The sequence below is a fragment of the Haliotis cracherodii genome, unplaced genomic scaffold (assembly GCF_022045235.1).
Source record: "Haliotis cracherodii isolate W230 unplaced genomic scaffold, xgHalCrac1.p SCAF_1, whole genome shotgun sequence".
Classification (NCBI taxonomy): domain Eukaryota; kingdom Metazoa; phylum Mollusca; class Gastropoda; order Lepetellida; family Haliotidae; genus Haliotis; species Haliotis cracherodii.
Genome location: NW_027266264.1, coordinates 83,759,189 through 83,772,306, shown reverse-complemented (window position 1 = coordinate 83,772,306; position 13,118 = coordinate 83,759,189). Strand labels below are relative to the sequence as shown.

The window sequence follows — 13,118 nt, the reverse complement described above, 5'->3', positions numbered from 1 at the left end:
ACTGTTATTCAACCATCAACAGAATTATCACCTGTCGGTTTGTCTTCAAGACATCCACAGGGGCAGGGTTTGTGTTGAACAGATCATAGACGGCTACAAGTGCCCCACGATTGCTGCTGAGTGTAATGTGAGATGTGACGTCGTGAAAGCTGTGTCAATCAGTTAGTTTGTGATGGGGTAGGGCAGTCTCTTTTACATAACCAAGGGCATATATTTAATAAATCATCCCCTTTCACCCCTGGAATTCAGAGACTTCCGGGTTCCTTAATACTCGATGGTACCTTTATAGAATTTATAATACTTTAAACATCTACCTGACATTATTTCGATGACTATACGTTAGTCTATGGGTTGTGTTGATTATGAAGGTATATTCCAACCCTACCACGGGTGGTTCATAAGGCATCCATGTCGGGAAAGAATGCATCAACATAAACTACCACCCATCGAGCAATCATGTCAAATAGTTTCACTAAGTCAAAAATTAGGATTTTCAGTATACAATATTTTTTTTGTTATTCTTGATTCCAATTATTGTTTCTAATATTGTATGTATTCATTATTCTATCAGAAGTATCATCAGTTTAATGTGTAAAATATGTTTAGAACAGACCACGATCTATTCTGGGCTTTCATGTCTTAAAACTTTTAAGCTCGAGTCTTCTGCGGCCAATCACCATAAAAAGTGCCTGTGCGTATAAAAAGTGCCTATGCAAATAAAAAGTGTTTGTGCGTATAAAAAGTGTTTGTGCGTATCTTATTTTAAACATCTATTTCCGGACCTAACATCGATGTGTCCAACACAATGCATCTACAACAAAGTGTCTGCAACAAGAAATAGATGCTTTGTTCAGCTGACAATGTCATAATCCGACAACGTGGTGCACATGGTAGATATTTCTGTAGATGACTGGAGATACACCTAAATGAGTGTTTTAAAGAGAACATCCCAGAATAAACAATGAAAGGCTCTGCTCAGCCCACCTCTCCCAGATTACAAGCAGGTGCTTACTACAACTGCATGAAGTCTAGCCCCGTCCAGGCTCTGTTTGTGATCTCATGATGTGTACGGCATGTTGTCTGCAGCATGTTGGCTCGTATTATAGTTTTGTGGCAGAAGCAGTTTGGTGGAATTGATTCAGTATTTCATGGCCAAGGTTGAAGCAGCATCTACTTTTCTTATTGAAATATTGCATTTCGTGTATTTGATTTTTCACTCATTCCATAGCTTATGAATCTGCCTTTTAGAGGTCTAAAATTATTAAGAGGTGGATATGGCTGATTGTGTGTTCCCGTTGCTCATAGTATCAATCTCTGGTTTGTTTTTTCCAGACTATTTCCAGTTTAGGTTTTGAAATGTTCACCAAGCACTAAGTTAAATTATCTGTTTTTAAAATTGTCCTGATCAGCGGGAATATTTATGTTAGAATAACCCCACGCTTGTTCAAGAGTTTCTCTAAATGTCTCTTCATCTATTTTATTATTTCTTGTGCATGTTGTTATCAATGATAATGAATATGATACGCTGTTCGATGGACTAGACTTGCAGTTTGTAAATCTTGAAGGAAACGTAAAAGTCTGTTAAAGTTTCAATTAAATTTTCCATTATTGATATGTAATAAAATAAACAGGATCCGACCGCATATTCAAAGGTTCACTGTAATTACCCCCGTAGTGATGGCGTTACGGGATCGCACGAGGAGAGCTGAGTGGAAACGAAGCAGCTACTTCCGGAACACACAGTCAGCCACGTGCATACTTCCCCTTCCTGCGCGCGACACTACGGACTCCAAGTGCACGTGCTAACAAGCCAGATTCACATGTGTGCTCGAGTGATGTGAATGACCACATTTTTGTTTGTGTTTGCTTGAGTGATTACACAAACCATCCTAGGTTCACTGCAAGGACTGTAGTACAGCCGAAAACGACACACACGCCATCAGCAACCAAACAGAAAAAAATGACGGAAACATCCAGCTGCAAGATTTTAAGCAAGAAAAGAAAGTAACGCATTATGTTTTTTCAGCTAATTTCTTCCCTTTAATTCCTGATTAACTTTCGTCATACAATGCCTTGTTAATTACGTCTTTTGTTGAGCAATGTGTTCCAGATGCCGTAATATAGAGGTTTTTGTTGTATTCGTCTTCTGTTAAAGAATATTTACAATGCCTTTTTATATACGTCTTCTGTTATGTCATGTCTTCCGGATGCCGGATTATATAATTCCCTGTTACATTCGTCTTCTGTTATAGACTATGTTCCAGATTCAGTATTATATAATTCCCTGTTACATTCGTCTTCTGTTATAGAATATGTTCCAGATTCAGTATTATATAATTCCCTGTTACGCTTGTTTTCTGTTATAGAATATGTTCCAGGTTTAGTATTATATAATTCCCTGTTACGCTTGTTTTCTGTTATAGAATATGTTCCAGGTTTAGTATTATATAATTCCCTGTTACATTCGTCTTCTATTATAGAATATGTTCCAGATTCAGTATTATATAATTCCCTGTTACATTCGTCTTCTGTTAAAGAATATATTCCAGGTTTAGTATTATATAATTCCCTGTTACGCTTGTCCTCTGTTATAGAATATGTTCCAGATTTAGTATTATATAATTTCCTGTTACGCTTGTCTTCTGTTATAGAATATGTTCGAGGTTCAGTATTATATACTTTCCTGTTACGTTCGTCTTCTGTTATAGAATATGTTCCAGGTTCAGTATTATATCATTTCCTTTTACGTTTGTCTTCTGTTAAAGAATATGTTCCAGATTCAGTATTATACAATTCTCTGTTACATTCGTCTTCTGTTAAAGAATATGTTCCAGGTTCAGTATTATACAATTCTCTGTTACGCTTGTCTTCTGTTATAGAATATGTTCGAGGTTCAGTATTATATACTTTCCTGTTACGTTTGTCTTCTGTTAAAGAATATGTTCCAGATTCAGTATTATACAATTCTCTGTTACATTCGTCTTCTGTTAAAGAATATGTTCCAGGTTCAGTATTATACAATTCTCTGTTACATTCGTCTTCTGTTAAAGAATATGTTCCAGGTTCAGTATTATACAATTCTCTGTTACATTCGTCTTCTGTTAAAGAATATGTTCCAGGTTCAGTATTATATAATTTCCTGTTACATTCGTCTTCTGTTAAAGCATATGTTCTAGGTTCAGTATTATACAATTCTCTGTTACATTCGTCTTCTGTTAAAGAATGTATGTTCCAGGTTCAGTATCATACAACTTCCTGTTACGTTCGTCTTCTGTTAAACAATGTGTTCCAGATGCACATATGTACGCTCGTATTATATACAACTCAAAAAGGACCACCCTATTCTTTAATATTACTTCACTCAGTTAAATTGGCGTGACAGAGTAATATGAAAGAATAGGCTAGTCTTCAACTTATTTGAGTAGTGAAGCTACGCTGTCACCATAAAATATTTATTAAAAACAATTCATCTGACTTTCACATGGGCCTGAATGGTTCTGTCGCCAGCTGATCGGCCACGGTAGACTAGGTCTACGCAGGAAGTGGAACTTAATCTTGCATACAGGAAGTAGCATATTTGAGTAAGTGTAACCGCGATAGCTGGGATGAGAAGTTGTTTTTGACAACGAGAGACAGGTGCGAGTACATTTACTGGCGTATTGATTCACGTTAGGTTCCTCAAGGCATATGTTATGACAAAGAGCGTCCAAGACCCACCAAGCAAAACAAAATGATCGGATTTGTATTTCTGACTTACAGCAAAGGAGGATTCGTCTTCACGGGATATTCGTATTCCGACTGTTCTTTTCGTTCATTTATTGGGAAATGTGTAGTAACCAGTTGGTAAACTCGTGATTCATCTTAACCGGTAAATCGACCCGTGAAGATTCGGGGTAGAATAAATCTTCAGCAACCTATGCTTGTCATAAATGGCGACTATGCGTGTCGTAAGAGGCGACTAACGGGATCGGGTGGTCAGGCTCGCTGACTAAGTTGATGCATGTCATCGATCCCAATTGGTTTGATGATGCTCATGATGTCAATCACTGGATTGTCTGGTCCAGACTCGATTATTTACAGACTACCGTCATATGGCTGGAACATTGCTGAATGCGGCGTTAAACAACAAACAAACAATAACCGGTTAATCTCGCGAAGGGCACCAGTAATATGTGTTCCAAAATTGCTACATCGGTGTAAAAAGCACACATCTCAAGATAAATTTCATCCTCGGATTCGATCTGTTGCTGTGTTTCTTAAACGCGTCGGTTATGCTGAAACGTTAAAGACGTTAGGTTGAAATATGTATGTCATGTTCACAACGTCAAGAGCTGGGACCCGTTCCACAAAGCGACCTTAGCGCTACGACTGTATGTGAGTTACGATAATCTTACCGCTAAGATTGCTTCGTGGAACCAGTCCCTGGTCTATAACTCCGAATATCATGAAGGCACAGCCAGGGACCCCGTGTAACGTTTGTCATGTAGACACCGTGTAGACACAGTCTATAAGCCTAATAACATATGTCATGAAGTCATCGTACACACCCAGTGTATAACCTACAGGAACGTATATCATGTCCACATCGTGAAGACCCAGTGTATAACCTACAGTAACGTATCTCATGTCCTCATCGTGAAGACCCAGTGTATAACCTACAGGAACGTATGTCATGTCCACATCGTGAAGACCCAGTGTATAACCTACATGAACGTATGTCATGTCCACATCGTGAAGACCCAGTGTATAACCTACAGGAACGTATGCCATGTCCACATCGTGAAGACCCAGTGTATAACCTACAGTAACGTATGTCATGTCCACATCGTGAAGACCCAGTGTATAACCTACAGGAACGTATCTCATGTCCTCATCGCGAAGACCCAGTGTATAACCTACAGGAACGTATGTCATGTCCACATCGTGAAGACCCAGTGTATAACCTACATGAACGTATGTCATGTCCACATCGTGAAGACCCAGTGTATAACCTACAGGAACGTATGTCATGTCCACATCGTGAAGACCCAGTGTATAACCTACAGTAACGTATGCCATGTCCACATCGTGAAGACCCAGTGTATAACCTACAGGAACGTATGTCATGTCTAAATGGTGAAGACCCAGTGTATAACTTACAGGAACGTATGCCATGTCCACATCATGAAGACCCAGTGTATAACCTACAGGAACGTATGTCATGTCTAAATGGTGAAGACCCAGTGTATAACTTACAGTAACGTATGTCATGTCCACATCGTGAAGACCCAGTGTATAACCTACAGTAACGTATGTCATGTCCACATCGTGAAGACCCAGTGTATAACCTACATGAACGTATGTCATGTCCACATCGTGAAGACCCAGTGTATAACCTCCAGGAACGTATGTCATGTCCACATCGTGAAGACCCAGTGTATAACCTACAGTAACGTATGCCATGTCCACATCATGAAGACCCAGTGTATAACCTACAGGAACGTATGTCATGTCCACATCGTGAAGACCCAGTGTATAACCTACAGTAACGTATGCCATGTCCACATCATGAAGACCCAGTGTATAACCTACAGGAACGTATGTCATGTCCACATCGTGAAGACCCAGTGTATAACCTACAGGAACGTATGTCATGTCCACATCGTGAAGACCCAGTGTATAACCTACAATAACGTATGTCATGTCCACATTGTGAACAACAAACCTATAACCGTTCACGCACTGATACGTCTCGCCTGATTTCCCGACATGAAGTGGCGATATCTACCAGATGGCACTCTCAATCCAACAATAACATCTTAGTCTCTACAATATTCAAAAATGCCCCAAACACGTATTTGTCTGTGACCTATGTGACCTTTGAGTGGTTATGTTTATACACAAAGACCTAATCTGTTAGGGCTGTTCTTATGGGCAGGTAGAAATATTTTCCTATATTTAAAAATGTTTCTATTTCCTGAACTTGAAAGAAGAGAACTGAATGTTCACTATTTTTCTACCAATTTTAATTCCTTGCAAATGTTGCACAAAGGAAGCACCCCCCTTGAAGTTAATACACGGAATATTTTCCCAGAGCCGAAGACATATTTCAGATGATGCGGACTAACATTTGGATGCAATACGCTACGTATTATTGCTGCACACGGCTCCCTACCGGGGCAAAGGGGCTTACGTACAGCGCAACAATGGCTACCAGGCTTCGTATAGCGTCTGTTTGAGATTTATTATACATATCCATTACGCGTGTATTTATGCGATAATATTCGTGTTGGTCAAATGCAAATCGCATTGTGCAAAGGCCATGTACTTTGTTTTAAAAACGTCAAAACCCAAGGGGTGTTTATATTCTTATTGTTGCTGCGACAAGAAAAAAAAGAGAGCAGAGCTTAAACAAAATGGAAGTCACACAATCAAGTGATTATATTCATGAATAGGTGTGAAAGTGTCACTGGTGACACCAGGTGTTCTGTTTATATGAAACTAAAGGACCAATGAATTTTAGCAACTCATAAAGTATGATTTGTGTTGAATTATTGTATGATTATTGTGTTGCTTATTTACCGTCAATAAATATATTTTTGGCTTTTCTTGTCCATTAGTTTATAAGAAGTTATAAGAAGTTTATCTCATCAGGACACTACTGATGTGTACAATAGTGCAAATGTCAACGTGTGACATGACATTACTGATATTACAGTAGTGCAAATGTCAACGTGTGACCTAATACGATGGATGTGTACAGTAGTGCAAATGTCAACGTGTGACATGATACGATGGATGTGTACAGTAGTGCAAATGTCAACGTGTGACATGACACTATTGATGTTACAGTAGTGCAAATGTCAATGTGTGACATGACACTACTGATGTGTACAGTAGTGCAAATGTCAACGTGTGACACGACACTATTGATGTTACAGTAGTGCAAATGTCAACGTGTGACACGACACTATTGATGTTACAGTAGTGCAAATGTCAACGTGTGACATGACACTATTGATGTTACAGTAGTACAAATGTCAACGTGTGACACGACACTACTGATGTGTACAGTAGTGCAAATGTCAACGTGTGACACGACACTATTGATGTGTACAGAAGTGCAAATGTCAACGTGCGACATGACACTATTGATGTGTACAGTAGTGCAAATGTCAACGTGTGACATGACACTATTGATGTGTACAGTATTGGAAATGTCAACGTGTGACACGACACTATTGATGTGTACAGTATTGGAAATGTCAACGTGTGACATGACACTATTGATGTGTACAGTATTGGAAATGTCAACGTGTGACACGACACTATTGATGTATACAGTAGTGCAAATGTCAACGTGTGACATGACACTATTGATGTGTACAGTAGTGCAAATGTCAACGTGTGACACGACACTATTGATGTTTACAGTATTGGAAATGTCAATGTGTGACACGACACTATTGATGTATACAGTAGTGCAAATGTCAACGTGTGACATGACACTATTAATGTGTTCAGTAGTGCAAATGTCAACGTGTGACATGACACTATTGATGTGTACAGTATTGGAAATGTCAACGTGTGACACGACACTATTGATGTGTACAGTAGTGCAAATGTCAACGTGTGACATGACACTATTGATGTGTACAGTAGTGCAAATGTCAACATGTGACATGACACTATTGATGCGTACAATAGTGCAAATGTCAACGTGTGACATGACACTATTGATGTGTACATTAGTGCAAATGTCAACGTGTGGCATGACACTAATGATGCGTACAGTAGTGCAAATGTCAACGTGTGACATGACACTATTGATGCATACAGTAGTGCAAATGTCAACGTGTGACATGATACGATGGATGTGTACAGTAGTGCAAATGTCAACGTGTGACATGACACTATTGATGTGTACAGTATTGGAAATGTCAACGTGTGACATGACACTATTGATGTGTACAGTATTTGAAATGTCAACGTGTGACACGACACTATTGATGTGTACAGTAGTGCAAATGTCAACGTGTGACATGACACTATTGATGTGTACAGTAGTGCAAATGTCAACATGTGACATGACACTATTGATGCGTACAATAGTGCAAATGTCAACGTGTGACATGACACTATTGATGTGTACAGTAGTGCAAATGTCAACGTGTGACATGACACTATAGATGCGTACAGTAGTGCAAATGTCAACATGTGTGACATGACACTATTGATGTGTACAGTAGTGCAAATGTCAACGTGCGACATGACACTATTGATGTGTACAGTAGTGCAAATGTCAACGTGTGACATGACACTATTGATGCGTACAGTAGTGCAAATGTCAACGTGTGACATGATACGATGGATGTGTACAGTAGTGCAAATGTCAACGTGTGACATGACACTATTGATGTGTACAGTAGTGCAAATGTCAACGTGTGACATGACACTATTGATGTGTACAGTAGTGCAAATGTCAACGTGTGACATGAGACTATTGATGCGTACAGTAGTGCAAATGTCAACGTGTGACATGACACTATAGATGTGTACAGTAGTGCAAATGTCAACGTGTGATGTGTCATCTCTCTCCCACATTGGGATGCTAGCGTTCGGCCACTGTATTTATTTACGCAACCCAGCTACATCTATGGGGAACAACTCTCAGACACTTCCCTCTCAAAAATAAAGTCGTCCAATATATAGCGTCATCAAGTTGCGAGCGCATATTCGAAGACGTCATGATAGAACAATGTTTTATAGTGAAATAAACCGCGCTTCGTTCGTCATTGTTCTTTGCGATTTATCGCGTTGCTATCTTATATATCAAAATTATAATCAGCGAGCAATTTGGAGATGATTATTGAGATACATATCTATAAGACCCGCATCAAGCTGCCCCGTACAAAGCGTACAGACTGTACAGCCTTCTCTAACACCAATCTGTACGTCGACCCCACCGTCATGACGGGAAAATTGGCTTAGTTTGGGTATAAGTATCCCCCACTGTGTCGGTACGGCTTCCTAAACAAATATAGCAACGAATGTTAAACATATTTCATGTTTGCGTTAATGTTAAATGACACAAGTCTTGTAAACAAATCAAGGGTTAATTTTGAAAGCATTAAATTCTGCTAAATTATTTGATCCGTCCCACCTCTCTGCGTGGCATTCACAACACTTGCCCTTTGCTAATTCGTTCTGCATATTTGAAACTGAGAAATATTCCCCACCGTTTCAACTTTTTGCCACCCGGGTCTGTTTATCTCCTTCTCGCATTTCAAACGAATTATGCCCTAATACCTTTTGAAGCAAAACACATGCATGATTGATGTGGAATACGCAACACGCGACATTATCGCTTGACTTTCACTGACTTATCTAATGACTTACGCCCTAAAGAAAAGATTTCATTTTGTTAAAGATCAAGATAAAGTTATTGCTTCTCAGGAAGTAAGGTGACATCGCGTTTTAATCTTGGGAATGTCGCTCCTTGCAAAAGTCGCAGGAGTGTGAAGACAATTTGTTTGTCCTTCAGTCCTTCGCAAAGCAAAACTTATATTTGTGTTTACAAAACAATGTACTACATAGGAATACATTATGTTTAAGGCAACAAGGCCACAGCCGTTATAGTATTTATTGTTCGGATTTGTATCTAGGCGGACAACGCAGACTACGGAGATTTTACCATGACAAAGTCTACTGTTTTCGGATATATCTTTTCTTGGGCAATAAATAAATGCCATTCAATTAAAAAAAATATTATATCCTTCAAGAGAGATTAAAATTTATGAGCCTAAACCCTTTTTGTTAGCTGTTTTAGTGAGAATAGTAAGCATCATTATGCAATAACCTGTTCTTGATCAGAAAATCACTTATCAAATATGTATTTTTACGGAATGAAAGCACATGTGACCCAATCAGCTAAACCTAAGATTATTGTCAATAACTTGGAACCAAGGCAACGAGATTAACAGGAATAATTGCAGGCACCTTGCGGCCCAACAACTGGCTGCAAGAGTGTTACATCAAGAAGACGACATCTGAACAGTTACATCTGTAACTACACAGCAGACAGCGCAGCCATCGTCACAGCGTTCCCACAACTGCACCATGGGCCCATGTTGTAACAAGCCGCGGCAGCTGGCACGACTCATGTAACGGGAGCTCCACGATACGGCAAAAACATCGTGAACATTCATGAAGAAGCTAATGAGGAAACAGTGGCCAGGATGTGGTTCTCATGAATGGGGGAGCAGTCCACTGAATTCGACAGCCTCTTTGCAAGGCCAATGTCTAATTTGGAAGTGGACAAATTGGGGAGTCACCCACTGAATTCAACCGCCAGCTTGCAAGCCAATCTCTAATTTGGAAGCGGTCAGGGTACAGCATAAGTGTGATAACATTCGTTGGCCCATTACAATTTAATTTCGTTTAAACGATATTATATATTCATTTGTTAAATTACAACATTAAAATAACACTTTTAACTTAATTTATAGTGTAACTGAGTTTTAAATACTGTAAAACTGAAAAAAACGCAGAACAGATCATTGTCAGTGATCGAATTAGTGAATAAGTTGAATGTGCTTAATCGCTCTTATAACACTGTTCGGTTATATCGCAGTATGGCAACTTAATGATTAATGTTGGGGAAAAGCCAATAATAATACCAGTCGTAGACTTCCTTCTGTTTGGTGAAGTGAGTGAGTGAGTGAGTATGGTTTAACGCCGCTTTTAGCAATATTCCAGCAATATCAAGAAATGGGCTTCACACACTGTACCCATATCGGGAATCGAACCCGGGTCTTTGGCGTGACGAGCGAACGCTTTAACCACTAGGCTACCCAACCGCCCTCCTCTTTGGTGAAAACCAGAACCAGCGGAATAGTGCTAGCAGACCAAGGAACCTTATCTAGGGGAGAATCTGGGATTCGAACCCAGGACAAACAGATGGTGGCTCGGCAAAGGAATGAGTAACACCACCTAGACCACGAAGCGCCCTGACTCATTCCCCACTGGATACTGATATTGTATTCCCTCGGTGCATGATAACATGCCGTGAAGGTTAGAATCTATCATAAATAGTTTACATTCCACGCGATAGTGTGTGATGATATAATATTACGTTTTCGAAAAGCGCGTAACTATATCCAAGCTATTTCCTTTAATTATTATCTTGGGTGAGGGTAGTATATATAGTGCTTGTGTGACACATCTTTCTCAACTGTATTAAACACACATGTGTATGGCCCTTCCAAGTCGCTACAGAACGCCGTTTGTCCTCCAAGATAATACTGTTTGGGTAGGCACTCCCCCGGTCACAAACCAGAAGGTTTGCAAATTATGTTTAATTACTGTAGTTATTGAAATCAGAGATTTAAACATAATCTTCTTGACATCTTGGGTTGCAGAAAATAGTGCACTTTACGTATAAACACACAGGCCAAGGAAAACAAAGATATCTCAAAATCAACATGGAGTCATCTATACATTAAGATCTGACCCATTTGAGTATATACAAGCCGTACTGCCCCCCACAGACAAGTGCAAACTGCTTGACTTCAGTAAAGGCGAGGGTTGCACGACTCAACAGTAGAGGTTTTGACGCCCAAAGCTAAATTCATTCACGTTCTCGACATGTCGGAAATAATAATAATTCCATCTCCGTTCTGACATAGCAATTCTTGTGTTTTGTGGGTCGCTCATGACGTTTCCCTATAGGGGTGTACGCTTTGTCATAAACGGTCTCTCGTCAGCGGTGTTTCAGTGCACGAAATTCTCACACATCGCTGAAAAATGCTACAGAATTGTTTTAAAGGAATGGTGAAACAACTCCCTGTTATGCGTTGCACATACGTTGAATTTTTGTGTGATTGAACAAATACATTGAATATCTTTGCAGGGCATTCATATATACGCTGATAGGAATGGACGATACAAAACTCGTCAATGAATTAAAGCAAAATAATAATGATTGACAAATGGACAAATAACTCGATAATTAATGGCTTTAAAAACAAAAAAATGAATGCATAAATCAAAAACCTTATATAAACAAAAGAATATATGAATGAATGAATGAAGAAATAAATAACGAAGAAACTTACCAGCTGGATAAACAAACAAACAAACAAACAAACAAACAAACAAACAAACAAACAAACAAACAAACAAACAAACAAACAATAAATAAATAAATAAATAAATAAATAAATAAATAAATAAATAAAAACAAAATAAATAAATAAATAAATAAATAGATAAAATAAAAAATAAACAAAATAACTAATATATAACAAATTATCAATCCAGTCATGGCCATCCTCGTAAGTCCCTCCCCCAGGTCGAGAATTTGGGTTGTAGAGTTTCCTTCAATGTAACGCCAGGGAGAACCTCGTGTCTGAGAACGTTGGGAAACTGAGTTGAACTGTTTCAGATGTTGCATCACAGATGTTTGGCCTCATGCTAGCCTGTGTGTTGAACATGTCGCTACAGCCCCACACAATACATACACAATGCTATGGAACTATTAGACAAGTACTCACCCACGCGGCGATGATGACGTCTACGAGTGTCACTGTCATCGTGGTTGGTTAATGTGACGATCTTGTAAACTCCTATCTGCACACATTCACATATGTATATAGTGACCAATATGAATGAGTTAAACACTTGGCATCCTTCTAGCTTCACGTCCAAGTTCAACTGGATACTTCTCCTGCACGTCTAAACCAACATTAATAAGACTGACAAGCATCGCCATGGTTGCTGCTGCAGTGTTTGGGAGGACATCCCCTCCTCCGACACTCCTCACGCTGCTACAGACGCCGTCTCAACCCTCCCACTCGTCCGCGTTCAGGGGGTCCCCCTCTCTCGGCTTGCAAACGCCAGACCATAAGCCATTTGTACTCCGAGCTCTGCCTCACGTTGCCTCCTCTCATCACATAATGCTTCGTTGTGTAATTGTAAAACCTGGAAAAACATTTTACTTACACAAACCATTATTCTCTTGAACATAAAGGGAGCAGAAAGTTTTAATCAAGGGAAGCTTTTAGGCTTCTCCGTAAATGCAATAGTATATTTTTCAATCCCGATTGAAAATAATATTTCGTTTTAAATAAACAACATCA

General features: G+C 39.3%; 1 protein-coding gene across 1 annotated transcript in view; it reads right to left on the bottom strand.

Moving 5' to 3' along the window:
• The window catches only part of LOC139448838 (protein madd-4-like), a 127,213-nt gene extending 114,399 nt beyond the window's left edge, over positions 1 to 12,814 (bottom strand). The window contains exon 1 of the mRNA XM_071230395.1: positions 12,534 to 12,814. Within this exon, the coding sequence (XP_071086496.1) occupies positions 12,534 to 12,572 (39 nt within the window). The 5' untranslated portion in view covers positions 12,573 to 12,814. The remainder of the gene's footprint in view (positions 1 to 12,533) is intronic.
• Between the last annotated feature and the right edge of the window lie 304 nt (positions 12,815 to 13,118).